The sequence below is a fragment of the Canis lupus genome, chromosome 20 (genome assembly GCF_011100685.1).
Source record: "Canis lupus familiaris isolate Mischka breed German Shepherd chromosome 20, alternate assembly UU_Cfam_GSD_1.0, whole genome shotgun sequence".
Classification (NCBI taxonomy): domain Eukaryota; kingdom Metazoa; phylum Chordata; class Mammalia; order Carnivora; family Canidae; genus Canis; species Canis lupus.
In genome coordinates this window covers 37551563-37564608 of record NC_049241.1, presented here as the reverse complement: position 1 = coordinate 37564608, position 13046 = coordinate 37551563, and the positions used below count along the sequence as shown (strand labels likewise).

Genomic DNA, 13046 nt, shown 5'->3' with positions numbered 1-13046 from the left:
ACTCGATCCTGAGACTCCAGGATCACACCCTGAGCTGAGAGCAGGCACTTAGCTGCTGAGCCACCCAGGCATCCCTTGTTTACCGTTTTTAATGTCACTTTGCTTTTCAGATTCTTCTTAGAAGCCCTCTATGTATCTTACCTGTCCTCCTCTCTCAGACCACTAACTATAAGTAGAATTTGTTTACTCCACTCCATTCTGGGAAAGGTGCATGAATCTCAGACCTTATAACTGGCATACTCATATTTTTTTTTTTTTAAGTCAGCACCTTTAAACATACTGAAGTAAAATATATGTTAAGGAAGTTAAAAACCAGGGCTGTTTATCATTGTGCACTTAAGGGGACACCAATTCAGGTAACAGACCTTGTTATAATAAATATGCAGTTCTAGAATTTTATAGGAGATAGGTCATGAAGAGTTCTGTGTTAACAAAATCATTATATTACGGCAGTTTTCTAACAAATGAAAATGTCTTGAGAAATGGGTGCTTTTTCTAATTTGCATGAAGAACAGAAGGTAGAAGAGGCTCTGTTCTGAATTTGATTTCCCAGGGTCATCCTCCTGATTCCCCACCCAACATGAAACACTGAAGACACTGTCACTTTTTGTTTCTCTTAGTTTATCACCAAGTTTTAGAGGAACCTCCACAGCCCTTCTGGATCTGATCTTTCAATTTTTCATGCCATGGTGTTAGTCCTCACCTTCATACTTTGTGGCTGACCATGTTGTCAAATGTCCTTAACATTCTACTTCCTTTGAAGCTGTTATTTATTATATGTATTCACATTTGCATATTTACACATAAAATTCCCATTTATAGTTACAGCTAACACTTCTCCCACATGCCCAGGGGCTATGCTAAGTAAGCACTATATGTACACCCTCATTTAATCCTCAAACTCTATGAACCAGATACACCAACTATCCCAGTTTTGCAGCTGGAAAACTGGAAGATTAGAGGGGTCAAGCAAATATCTAAGGTCATAAAGTGAGCAATCAGAACTAAGACTTGAATCAGCTGATAATCACTAGGCTGCTTTCATGATGTCCTTCCCTTTCCCAAAGGTGGGCACTTATCGTGGGCCCCTCTACCCATTCACAGGTTCCCAGGTCTCCCAGGATTTAACTCCTTCCCTGGTCCTAGAGTTTCAGTGGTGTCCGCTGTTAGGCTAAAACCCAAAGTTTCTTTCCTTCACAAGGCTTGCTACATTCACTGCATCTTCAAGTCTTCAAGGAGTAAAACCTTCTACTAAGTAAAACCTTTTAATAAATAATAAACCTTTGCTAATGATTTTCCCAGACTAGTAGCATCAGACTAAAAACAAAATGAAATCTACCAAGTCCTGATGTCAATGAGAACTACTTCCAGAAAATAATCAGTTACATTTATTGAGTACTAACTGCACCCAGGCCCAGTTCTAAGGGCTTGAAACACATCAACCACCCAGGTACTCTCAACAATCTTATGTAGGTATACTTATCGACTCTTTTTCAGATCACAGAACTAATCAGAATAACTAGGATTTGGACTTGGGCTATTAGGTTCTAGAGCTTGGGGTTGTAATACTACTCCACGATGTCCCACATTTCTATTTCTACTACTGCCCAGAGTTAGTGCCATACACACTATGAAGGATGTAAAAGAAATAGAACCCATGTTTTTTTCTTAAATTTATGATCTAAGAAAATTTTTCTTAAGGACAATTTAGGAGGTAGATAATGATAACACAGTAATTTTGTAGAGTGGACTGCATACGGGAGCAGCATGTAGATAACTTTAGAACATCTAACTTGCAAAGAAAAGCATGATAGAGAAATCATATTTCCGAGCTATCCGGGCAATCGTGTATGTAGTTCTATAGAACCACACAACAGAGTACTTTGTGCAATTATTCTATGACATTGCTCCCACATACTTTTATGTGTTTTCAACCTGCCTCTCTCTTCCTGGCCAGTAAGTTCCTGGCATGTAGAGGTGATGCCTAAACATTCTCCTTTATAGCCTCTAAGAGTAGAGTCTGGTGTTCTGCAAGCAATTGACACTCCATGAATGCCAGAAGGCTAAAGTGAAAATAAAAGCACCACACAATGATGGCTAGGGCTATAACACGGCAACTCAAAAGCTGTTTTTAAAATCGTGACATGCAAAAGAATGGATGCTTTCAAAGAAATAAAACATGGGCAAGATCAGAGACTGATAAAATGTATTCATGCTTGAAAAGCACTAACCCAATGCACAGGCACCAACACAGGCTGACATCACTTGGACCATCAACTTCGGTTTTGATCCTTCTACCACCCCTCAATGTGTAAAAGATATCCCTGAAAAGGAATCAGCGTCTGCCAGCCTCTGGACACTGGCAACGCCACCATATTCTCAGCCTCCACCTACTGCCACACAAGCACAATCACAATGATTGGTGAGAGGGCTTGTGGCCACTGGCAAAGTTAGCAACAAATTAAGGCTTTAGAAAGTATCGAGGTGAACTAATTCTGAATTTACTCTACCAACTATACTTCTAACTATACTGCTTTCTTTATTTGTAAGAAAATACAAACTGTTATTTCATGCTTAAGACTTCACTTTTAATCTAATCAGTACTGACCATGCCACAGAAGTTATACTTTAAAAAATGTTTATGCATAATAAAGGACTGCACACCTGGAGAGCCTCCTGAGACCCAACATCTCACTGTCAAGAGTGTTCCTGGGAAAGCAGAAACAAACATTACATGTGAAGAGAAACAAAACAGGCAATATCGGAGGGTCATGTATAAACCAAATATGGTTGAGAAAAAAGAGGCTTATTCGACCCAAAGGATAAAAGGTATTAAGAATATTTGGAACATTTTAACATGGAAGACAGCAGGTAGATTTTTGGGCAAAGGGATGGGGGAAAAGAATGCACTCCCAGAATGAAGAGAACATACGTCAATTTTCCCCACACTCTTAGATATTAAAAAAAATAAGGCAAAGATAGAATCATACACAGTATTTAGGAGTCAAGGGTACTTGGGGAACCTGGCCCTGACTTCTCTGGACAAGCTAAACTTAACCTACTAGGCAGCTGTGTTTGCCTGAATTCCAGAAAAGTCTATTTCTCATTAGCAAAACCTCTTAATGTAACGAGCTACCTTCTAAAAGGCTCGTTATGTTTCTTCCTTTGCCACAAAGTTCAAAGTATAGCACTTGCTTCTCTCAACCTCTTAATGTCAACTCATGCCTGTATTTCAAAACCAGGTATGTTCTTTTATTACTTTAGCAATGATTTATATTTGTTCTTCTTATTTGTGTTTTTCACTTTATTATTAAAAACACTTTCTAGGAAACCTGTTCACAGAGATGTTTTATCTAAAGTGGGATTTTATGACTTCAACAACATAATGCTTAGTTTTCTTTTTGTGGGAGGTTTCAGAGTAATAACTTTCCTTTGATCTACCTGGATTGTCCCACCAACTACAAGCCACAGAGACAGAGAGGTCATTTTTAAGGATCTGGCCTGGGCTAATGCTTCCTCAGAACTATTTTAATGCTCAACTAGTTTCAAATCTCTCTTTCCATTCAGTGTTGGCACTAACTGTACCATCACTTTTGCCTGCATTACCTTCTTTTGCCTTAGAAGTTTTTATCTTTGATGGGTGACTGATCTGGAAAACACAGGTGATGCTGTAGTAGAGTTATATAATTACACTCAAAGATGTCCTTGATTTGATGTCTCTGATCTGGTTTCACATTTTTCCTCCGTTGTCCCTGGTATAACAAGGAATTAAGAACTTGGAAGGATGAAATTCATAGGCCAGTAATGGAGGAGACTCACATCTTAGGGTACACCAGTCAATTTAGTTACCATGGCATAGCACAGCAGTTACTCTCAAAGCTAAAAAAATTTTCCCAAATGCTATTTATAAAAGGAAAAGATAGGACAGCTTCTCTTTTATAAACCACTTTTTAAAAATCCTCTGATCTCAGTGGATCTATTAATGCATGAACAAAACAGTGTCAACAGTTACTAGTGACTTCTTCATTCGACTCTGAATCTGCCCCCGTTATTAGTGATTTGCTTATTTTTTGTTTAAAATGTCCTCCCTGCAGTGAGTGCTGCTACAAAGATGGTGAGATAGTTAAGGCTGAGGGAGAATATGATGTTCCACAAAGATCGAGCCAGAGAAACTGTGTAGGAGGCGTAGACAAAAGAGATGTTCTTGCAGGATATTCTTTATAGGAGTCCAGCTTCAGAGTCTCACAATGAGGTGCCCCTTTCATACAACCCGTGAGAGAAAGGAAGGGTGAGGGAAGTTTGGAGAAAGATTAGAAAGACAGAAAAACCAAACATCTAGTTCAGCATTTTATGCACTACAAGAAGTTATGACTTGGTAGTTTATAATCTGACATCCTTAAAATGGCAAATAAAGATCAGATTAATAAGGAAAAACAAGGACGTAGGAGTATCAGTGACTTACTTCACTGCAGTGATAGTACTGAATTTTTGAAATTCACCATGTATAAATTACCTAAATCAGATTTAAGTGGCACTCCTGCAATGCCACATTAAAGCAAAATAGCCCAGCCAGCCAACAGAGTAACGTGCTTTGCTGAGCCACAGAAGTAGTTCTCACTTTTATCCAAGAGGTCTACAGCCACTGCAGCACTGAGAGCAATGGCAGTGCTGATCATACAATTCCCAAATGAATTTTAAAAGATCTGTTAGCAAATAATTAGAGCTTATAAAAGAATTCATACCTGAAAGCTTAAAAACACACTTTTCTGTACTTATCAAAAACGAAATAATAGAAACAGAGATGTCTCCAGCTATGAGAAGAGTATATACCTTTTTCTTTTGGCACTACCAGCATCAGAGGTGGCTGAAGAAATCATGCTGTCTCCATCCTCAATGTCATCCCTTCTGGCAAGCTCCTTCTTCTTTGCCTGAAACAGAGCAGACCCTGAGAGTCAAGCTCACCCTGCTGAACGCTCCTAAAATTTATGAATGTTAAATAGCTAGACATAACAGATTCTCTTAGAAAAATGCAACTACATGTTGATGCACATAATTAAAGAGTCAGTAAACATTTTCAATAACCCGGTTTAACAAAAGCCTGCATGACCTACATAAAATGAGATTAAAAACTGTATTCAGAGGGTTTAGGAATCAACAGTATCTAAACTGCAAGACTACAAAAGCCTCAATTTTGTTAAAAGCATTGAGGCAAGCTGTAGGGGTATCCTGCCATTTTTAGGTGAAACCAACTCAAAGGTAGTCTCTGGAAGTAGTACCCTTCTCTTAAGAAGCACCCTGGATTCTTAAACAATGGTGTAGCTTAGAAGAAAGTTTAATGTGAGAAGTGAAAGAAGATCTACTTTCAACACATGCATTTTTAAAAACCTCCTGCCAAACAGCTCAAAGTCCAACCATTGCAGACTTAGGGAATACACACATAGTGCTGAAAGAAAGTACGGGAAATGCGCAGCACTGATGCCAGGATGGACTCCACAAAATGAAGACTATAAGATCTAAAATCACTTTTGTTGCTTCCTTGCTCTGAGATTCTCTTTCCAGAAAGATTTTAACCAAAACTGACAAATAGATATAATTTGTATTTCATATCTATGCCTTTCTTCAAAACCCCTACATGGCCCATGGCTTCGTGTGCCCACTAAGATGTGCTCTCAGAAAGGATCTGATCAATTCATGAACACTGTACAATGATTAGTCAGTTTTAAGATGTCCTTTCTCCTAGGACCAATTCTATCTTAACAGAGACAAAGTCTAGAACCAAAGAAATGAAATCTAAATGACAACAGTATTGTCTGTGATTGGAGGGAAACTTCCTGAGGACCCTAAAATTATTTCCCAGGCACAAATCCCTGCTCCTTCCACTCACAAAGCTAACCCAGTCTGAACTATTTCTACTCTACATGGCTCTGACAACTCTAAAAAAAACAAAAAAAAAAAAAACAAAAAAAAAAACAAAAAAAAACAAAAAACTCAGCAGTACTTATGGCTGAAATAAATGATGTGATATTACTGGGAGAAATCACACATCTTAAAAGCATATATCCAAAGTTTGTAAAATTATTTTTTTTAAAGATTTTACTTATTCATGAGTGTAAAATTATTTCAATTATACACACCACAGCTAAGCAAATCCAAGGAATCATACCTGCATGACTTGCTGCAATTTTAGAACTCGCTTGTAGATGGCTGAATTGGGAACATTATAGCGTTTGGCATTCTCAAACATTAAATTCAGATCACACTCCAAATGATCTAAAGTTTCATATTCTTGGTTCTTTAGCTTTGTTCTGTGAAAGACAAACACATGGCTACAATTTACCATTATAAAAAAGATGAAACACCCTTACTGAAAAGCCCAGTACAAAAATGCTAACAAGCACTAGCTGGCCTCTTTACTAATGATACTAGTGAGAGGCCTAGAAGGGGCACCTCCAAGATAGAAAGGAGGCAAAAGCACCATTGTTTTTAGGCAGTATGACAGTCTACCTGAAAATCAAGAAGAACAAAACACCATAAGAAGTAATAAGAGGACCTATGTGCCAAGGTGGTCAAGTACAAAGCAAATATACTAGTAAAAGTCCTAACGGAAAACCCCTATTAGTAGCTAACATGCAAACCCTAGGAAAAGACAAAAATCAGGGAGGTTTTAAGCTACCATAATGAAGAACCATGGTGATCCAGTCACTTGTGAAAATAAGTGGCCATTCCAGTTCATGTTAAAGGGAATGCACTCACAAAATCATGAAAGGGGATATATAAGAGATCTTAAGATGGTAAATGAGAGGCAGATATGTCAGAGTCCATTCACTACTTTTCTTCCAATACAAACATTTGTAACTAATTATGATGGCTTAAAATTGAAGTTATTTTACTTAAAAGTCTTAAGAATTATGATGTCTTTCAGACACTACGGTTATTGCAAATACCACCTCTCATAAACTTCTTTATACACTTTAAAGATATTATTGTTATTGTTATTATTATTATTATTATTAGAGAGACAGAGCATGAGCAGGAGGGGCAGAGACAGAGAATCTCAAGCAGACTCTGCACTGAGTGCAGAACTTGACATGTGGCTCAATCTTAAGACCATCACTACGTCAGCCAAAACAAGAGTTGGATGCTTAACTAACTATGCGTCCCAGGTGTCCCTACATTATTTTTTTAAAGATTTCTTTTTTGATTTGAGAGAAAGAGAGAACACATGCAAGTGCACACAGGGGGAAACGGGCAGAGGGAGAGAGAGAGAGACTCTCAAGCAGACTCCCTGCTAATTGACTCATGGCTTGATCCCACAACATTGAGATCATGCCCTGAGCAAAATCAAGAGTTGGATGCCTCACCAACTGAGCCACCTAGGCACCCCATGTCCCTTATACATTTTACACAAAATGAAGAATCACAGTTTGCTCTAACTCTGTATGCACATAGGATAGACTTTTAAATCTTTTGACTGAAGCATTTGCACATTATATGCAGATTCCATGTAGTGCTCAAAAGATACAAATGTTAGAGAACACCTCTGGGATGAAGCAAACCATAAACTCAGCTCTTGGTACCAGCCTACATAGCTAGCACCCAGAATTTAAGTTACTGCCTCCGACTTACTCCTGCCAACAGTAAGGGTAATGTGCTGAATATTCTCAATACCCGCAAAGAACAGATGTGGAACTCAAACTTGTAAATGACAATCTATAATAAATCTGCAGATATTTAACAACTGATGTTCATCAAGGATAGTGGGGGGCAGGACAGGCACAATGAGAAATAAAAGATGGGGATGAGAAGCCCCAGCATGGTGGAAGGTGGCATATGGAGCCACACTGTCTAGCTCCTGCCCACTCTTTCATTTTTGTTGCCTTTTAAAAAAATGATTTATTTATCTTAGAAAAAGAGATGAGCATGTGTGTGTGTATGGGAGGGGGGTGGGCAAAGGGAGAGAGAATCTTAAGCAGACTCTGAGCATGGAGCCCAAGGCAGGACTCTATCCCAGGACCCAGAGATCACAACCTGAGCTGAAACCAAGAGTCAGATAGTTACCGACTGCACCATCCAGGCACCCCTATTTTTACTGCTTTTGATGACACTCAACTATCATCCTTCTGTCAACAAATCATAAAATTTTAGCCAATCTTATTTTCTAGAATCCAACAAGTGTAAGAATTTTATTCCTACTATTTGGGAGGTTAGTTATTTGTCCTGGTAAATACAAGCTTACTCTGATTTTGCCAAGTTAAGATATATTTTTTACCTGGTTGCCTCTATTTGGGTATACTGTAGAATCTAACCAGCACTGTGAGAGTTAAAATATTACTTATTTCCTATTACTTTTTAACGACGATGTGGTGGTTTCAATATTCTGTCTGAATTCTGATTGTTCATCTGTTATTTCATTCATTCATTCATTCAAAATACACTACATGCCCAATGTGGGGCTTGAACTCATGACTTTGGGATCAAATGTGGCACGCTCTACTGACTCAGCTAGCCAGGCTACCCCCAATGATTGTTTTAACATTTTCTAAGCAGAAAAGGGAAACCAGGATGAACCATCTTATAGGTATTTTTTCAGCTAATGAAAATGAATTCTCTAACAGCTGCCTATACTTATTCTGGAGGCTCAACTACAGACACAAAATTTAAATATAATTAAATTGCTGTAATTAAAATATCAATAAAAAGTACAAGTAGAAAGATTTTTGTGCTTTCCTTCCCTAGTTATAAGAAAATGAACAGTTAAATTTTGAGCTGCATGACTTTTTATAGTCTATAATCTGACAAACAAAATGCTTAGCTGGAATACCTTTTATTTGCCTTGACTCTATTATAGTACAAAGAATATCTTTTGTATTAAATCAAATTTATTTCTCAGTTTTCATTTAGAAGTGATATTCAAGACATACTCTAGACATGTGAAAATATTTTTACCTTTAATATCTGTATCCATTTTAGCAAGGAGATATATGTGCAGGCTCAACCACAAGAAAATGGATTTTTATTGAGTAACATAGAAGGCACCTTACCTGATCTGTTGTAGGGATATGGGCATTTTAATTTGCTGATAATAATCAGGGTATTTTTTCTTTGAAGGTAAATGGAAAAAAGGTTCAGCTATTAGCTGCCCTTGATTATTCCGACAACTCCTAACTGTGTCATAAAGCTGATAAAAAGGGTTTGAAACATCCATAAATGAAGTAATACTTTCTGCTTCCGACTCTCCTTCTTCATAACGTGCAGCTAAAAAAAAAAAAAAAAAAAGTATTTATAAGGGGAAGAACCATACTTTAAAGTTCTTTTAACGACCTTCCAGAGTAAGCTATCAATGTTTGAGTTTATGTTATTTTTTTTTTTTAAAGACTTTATTTATTTGAGAGAGTGTGAAAGAGAATGAATGGGGAGACAGAGAGGGAGAAGCAGGATCCCGGAGCACAGAGCCTGTCATGGGGCTCAATCCTAGGACTCCAGGATCATGACCTGAGCTGAAGGCAGACACTTAACTTACTGAGCCACCCAGGTGCCCTGAGAATAATTATTTTAAAAGAATAGTTTCCAGCCCTCATTAAAAGATGCTGTTAGTAATGCTTAATATAATTGTATATTTACTTAGAGAAATGTTACATAGAAACAGAATACAGTGTCAATAGAAAATGTTATACTGTTTTTAAATAGTTACAAAATAGTTTCTCTTTTTAAATAGGCCTTCTTTACAGACTCTGTGTTTGGACAGGAGCAAGAGCCATACAGATCTCAGAACTAAAGCTGCTGTATGTAGTTTAAGGTAGTATAAATGTTTGTTGATATTGGTAGATTTGGTTTTGCTTTAAGTCTCTGATTTTGCCCCACTAATCTATAGCATCCCTTAAGAAGGATGTCTTCCCTTATAGAGGGAATTTTTAGGTAGAAGCTAATCATAAAAACACCAAACCAACAAAATGTAATCAGTTTTATAGAAAAATAAAATATATTATTCATTTCCATAAATTCTTCAACAGTGTACAAGGACCATAATTTAGGTTTTTCTTGATGGATCTGTATAATCAAAATCACTACTGCTTCCAGGTAAGAATGACAATCATTTAGTTAATAGCGTCAAGAGATGGACAGGCATCAGTCGCAGGAGAGCTGAGAGACAATTTTGATCTAGTCATGGAGCTAGAAGCAAAGAGAGATCTGGAACAGATTTTCTCTGACCCTACTACAGGTGACCTTCTCCATAAAGAGCTTGCATATATTTAGTTGAATTTATGCCGATATATTTTGTTGCTACTGTACACTATGTCTTTTAAAAAACTGCATTTTCTTTTTGTGGTTGATCCCAGACATGAAATAGATTTTTGTATAATGATCTTATATATTGCATCTTATTCTTATTAATTCCGATAATTTACCTGTAGAGTCTTTTGAGTAAAAAACTCAAAAAACAATCTTTCAACTGCAATCCTTATAAATCTTCTTTTCTGATTCTTACTCCCTCACTGTCAGCTGAGTAGTACTTTGACCAAAAGAGGTAACAACATTTTTACTTATGGTAAAAGGAATGCTGCAAGTATTTCTCCACCAAAAACAAGTGCTCTTTATCAAGTTAAGAAAGATCCCCTTCTATTCCTAATTTGTCAAATTTTTAAACATGAATGGGAATTGAAGCACTTATTAAATGCATCTGTTGAGCCAATAACATGGTTTTACTCCTTTAATGTAGTGAATGATACTTTTACCTCTTCTAATGCTGAAGTGACCTGGAGTAAGCCAACTGTGTTATCATGCATTATCTTTTATATATACTGTTAGATGTAATGTGCTTATTTTTGTTGAGTTTTGAGTATCTAGGTTCTATCATTTTTATAGAATGAACTAGGGAAGTCTTTTTCTATTCTCTGCAGGAGTTTGTATATAATTCTGTTCCTTGAATGTTTGGCCTGGTGTTAGCTACAGGGAAAGATTTGTAACTAAGAATTTCTTCAATAGTGATACAACTAATCATCCTTTTTATTCTTTTTTTTTTTTTTTAAGATTTTATTTATGAGAAACACACACACAGAGAGAGAGAGAGAGAGAGAGAGCGCAAAGACACAGGGAGAAGCAGGCTCCATGCAGGGAGCCTGATGTGGGACTCGATCTTGGGTCTCCAGGATCACAACCCGGGCTGAAGGTTTACCGCTGAGCCAACAGGGCTGCCCATCCTTTTTATTCTTGAATCAGTTGTAGGCATTTATTACTTTCTAGGAATTTGTCCATTTAATCCAAATGTTCAAATTTGTGTAAGCTTCATACATTCTCCTTAATCTGTATGCTCCCTTCCCCCTAATATGTTTTATTTGTGCCTTCTGTTTCTTTCTTGGTAACAGATTCGCCTATTAAGTTTTTTAACAGAAAAAATCTGACTTTACTGATCTTTTCTACTGTAGCTTTTCTAAAAAATTCATTTCTGCTCTTAGCTTTCTTACCTTTTCTTCTAATGTCTCTCCTTTTATTCTCTTACTATTTTATTTATTTATGTTGGATGCTAATCAGTTCACTGACTTCCAGATGCTTTTCTAAATAGACACATTCAGACCTGTAACTTTCCCTATAAAGCACTGCTTTAGCTGCATCACCACTGTTTTGATATATATTATTTTCATTATTGCTATTATTCAATCATAGGTAATTAAGTTTCTATTATAATTTTTCTTTTTTAAAAAGAAAAGCCCAAAGATTTGGAGACTTTTCCTGAGTAAGTTTTTAACTTTTATCTTTTCAACATTAGGTGCTTATCACAGCTGCATTATGGTCAGAAATATGGCCTTTAAAATATCAAACTTTCAAAGTGGCTGAAATTTGTTTCATGACTAAGTACATGAGGATCAGAGAAGAACATGTATTTTCTAATCGCTAATCTTATTGTGTTAGCTGAATAACAGCACCCCCAATATATCCACGTCCTAATCCACAAAACCTGTGAATATTACCTTATACGGCAAAAGAGACTGCAGATATGATTAAGTTAAGGATTTTGAACTCGGAAGACTATCCTGGATTAAACTCTGGGCACTAAATGTAATTGCAAGGGTCCTTGTAAGAGGCAGGCAAGGTCAGAGGAGAAAGGAGTTGGGAATGAGAGATACAGAGACTGGGAGTGCTATACTTTGAATACAGAAGAAGTAGCCATGAGCCAAGGTATACAGATAGCTTCTAGAAACTAGAAAAGGAGAGGAAATATTTTACTCCCTAGAGCCTTCAGAGGAACACTGACCTGCCAACTTGATTTTAGATTTCTGACTTCCAGAATCAGAGAATACATTTGTGTTGTTTTAAGCCACTAAGCTTGCGGTAATTTGTTTTAGCAGCAACAGGAAACAAATACACTTGTGAGAAATACACTTTGTGTACTCAAATCATCTCTGTCTTCATGCCTACCAGCTAAACCTGTCTTCAGGTTTTCTGGTTGCTTATCCAGCAATTGAGAGCAGTGAACCCCTACTCTAGGGTAATATTTTCATATTCTCTGTCACCTTCTATCTGCCTGTTTTACATATTTTGAGCTTTTTATTAATTTACCTTCCTGATGAAATAAATCTTTTAGCATTATGAGGTGAATCTTTTTAATCCTTGGTAATGCTTTTGTTTGAAAGTCTATTTTATGAGAAGTCAATATAACTATCCTTTGGGTTATTATCTCATATATCTTTTTCCATCCTTTTCCATTAAACTTTCCTGTATTTTTTACATTTCAGATGTGTCTCATGTAACCACATACAACCTGATTTCTAAAAAAAAATCTAATCTGAAACTGTCATAATTGGCAAATTTGGGTCATTAACACTGATGTGATTTCTGATATAATCTTTGGAGTTTTTCTCATCTTATGTTTTCCATTTATCCCACTTTGTTTCTTTTTGACTTGTCTTATTTTATTTTTGTGAGGGAAAACTGAAAGGTTTATCTGTTTTTCTGATTCTATCCCCCACCCCATTTCTGTTCTTAGAGTGACTGTAAGTGGGCGCTCTTCTCTACCCACCCTGCCGCCCTGCCTAGGCTGCATACTGTTG

General features: G+C 36.9%; 1 protein-coding gene across 23 annotated transcripts in view; it reads right to left on the bottom strand.

Annotated features, from left to right (window-relative positions):
- Positions 1 to 13046, bottom strand: part of PBRM1 (polybromo 1) — a 121551-nt gene that overhangs the window by 67859 nt on the left and 40646 nt on the right. For 18 of the 23 annotated variants that reach the window (XM_038566210.1, XM_038566217.1, XM_038566203.1 and 15 more), the window contains 4 exons: positions 9042 to 9255; positions 6164 to 6305; positions 4831 to 4928; positions 2665 to 2709 (listed from right to left, as the gene is read on the bottom strand). In XM_038566210.1, the coding sequence (XP_038422138.1) occupies positions 2665 to 2709; positions 4831 to 4928; positions 6164 to 6305; positions 9042 to 9255 (499 nt within the window). The remainder of the gene's footprint in view (positions 1 to 2664; positions 2710 to 4830; positions 4929 to 6163; positions 6306 to 9041; positions 9256 to 13046) is intronic. The other 5 variants (XM_038566209.1, XM_038566219.1, XM_038566223.1 and 2 more) reach the window with 1 other exon arrangement.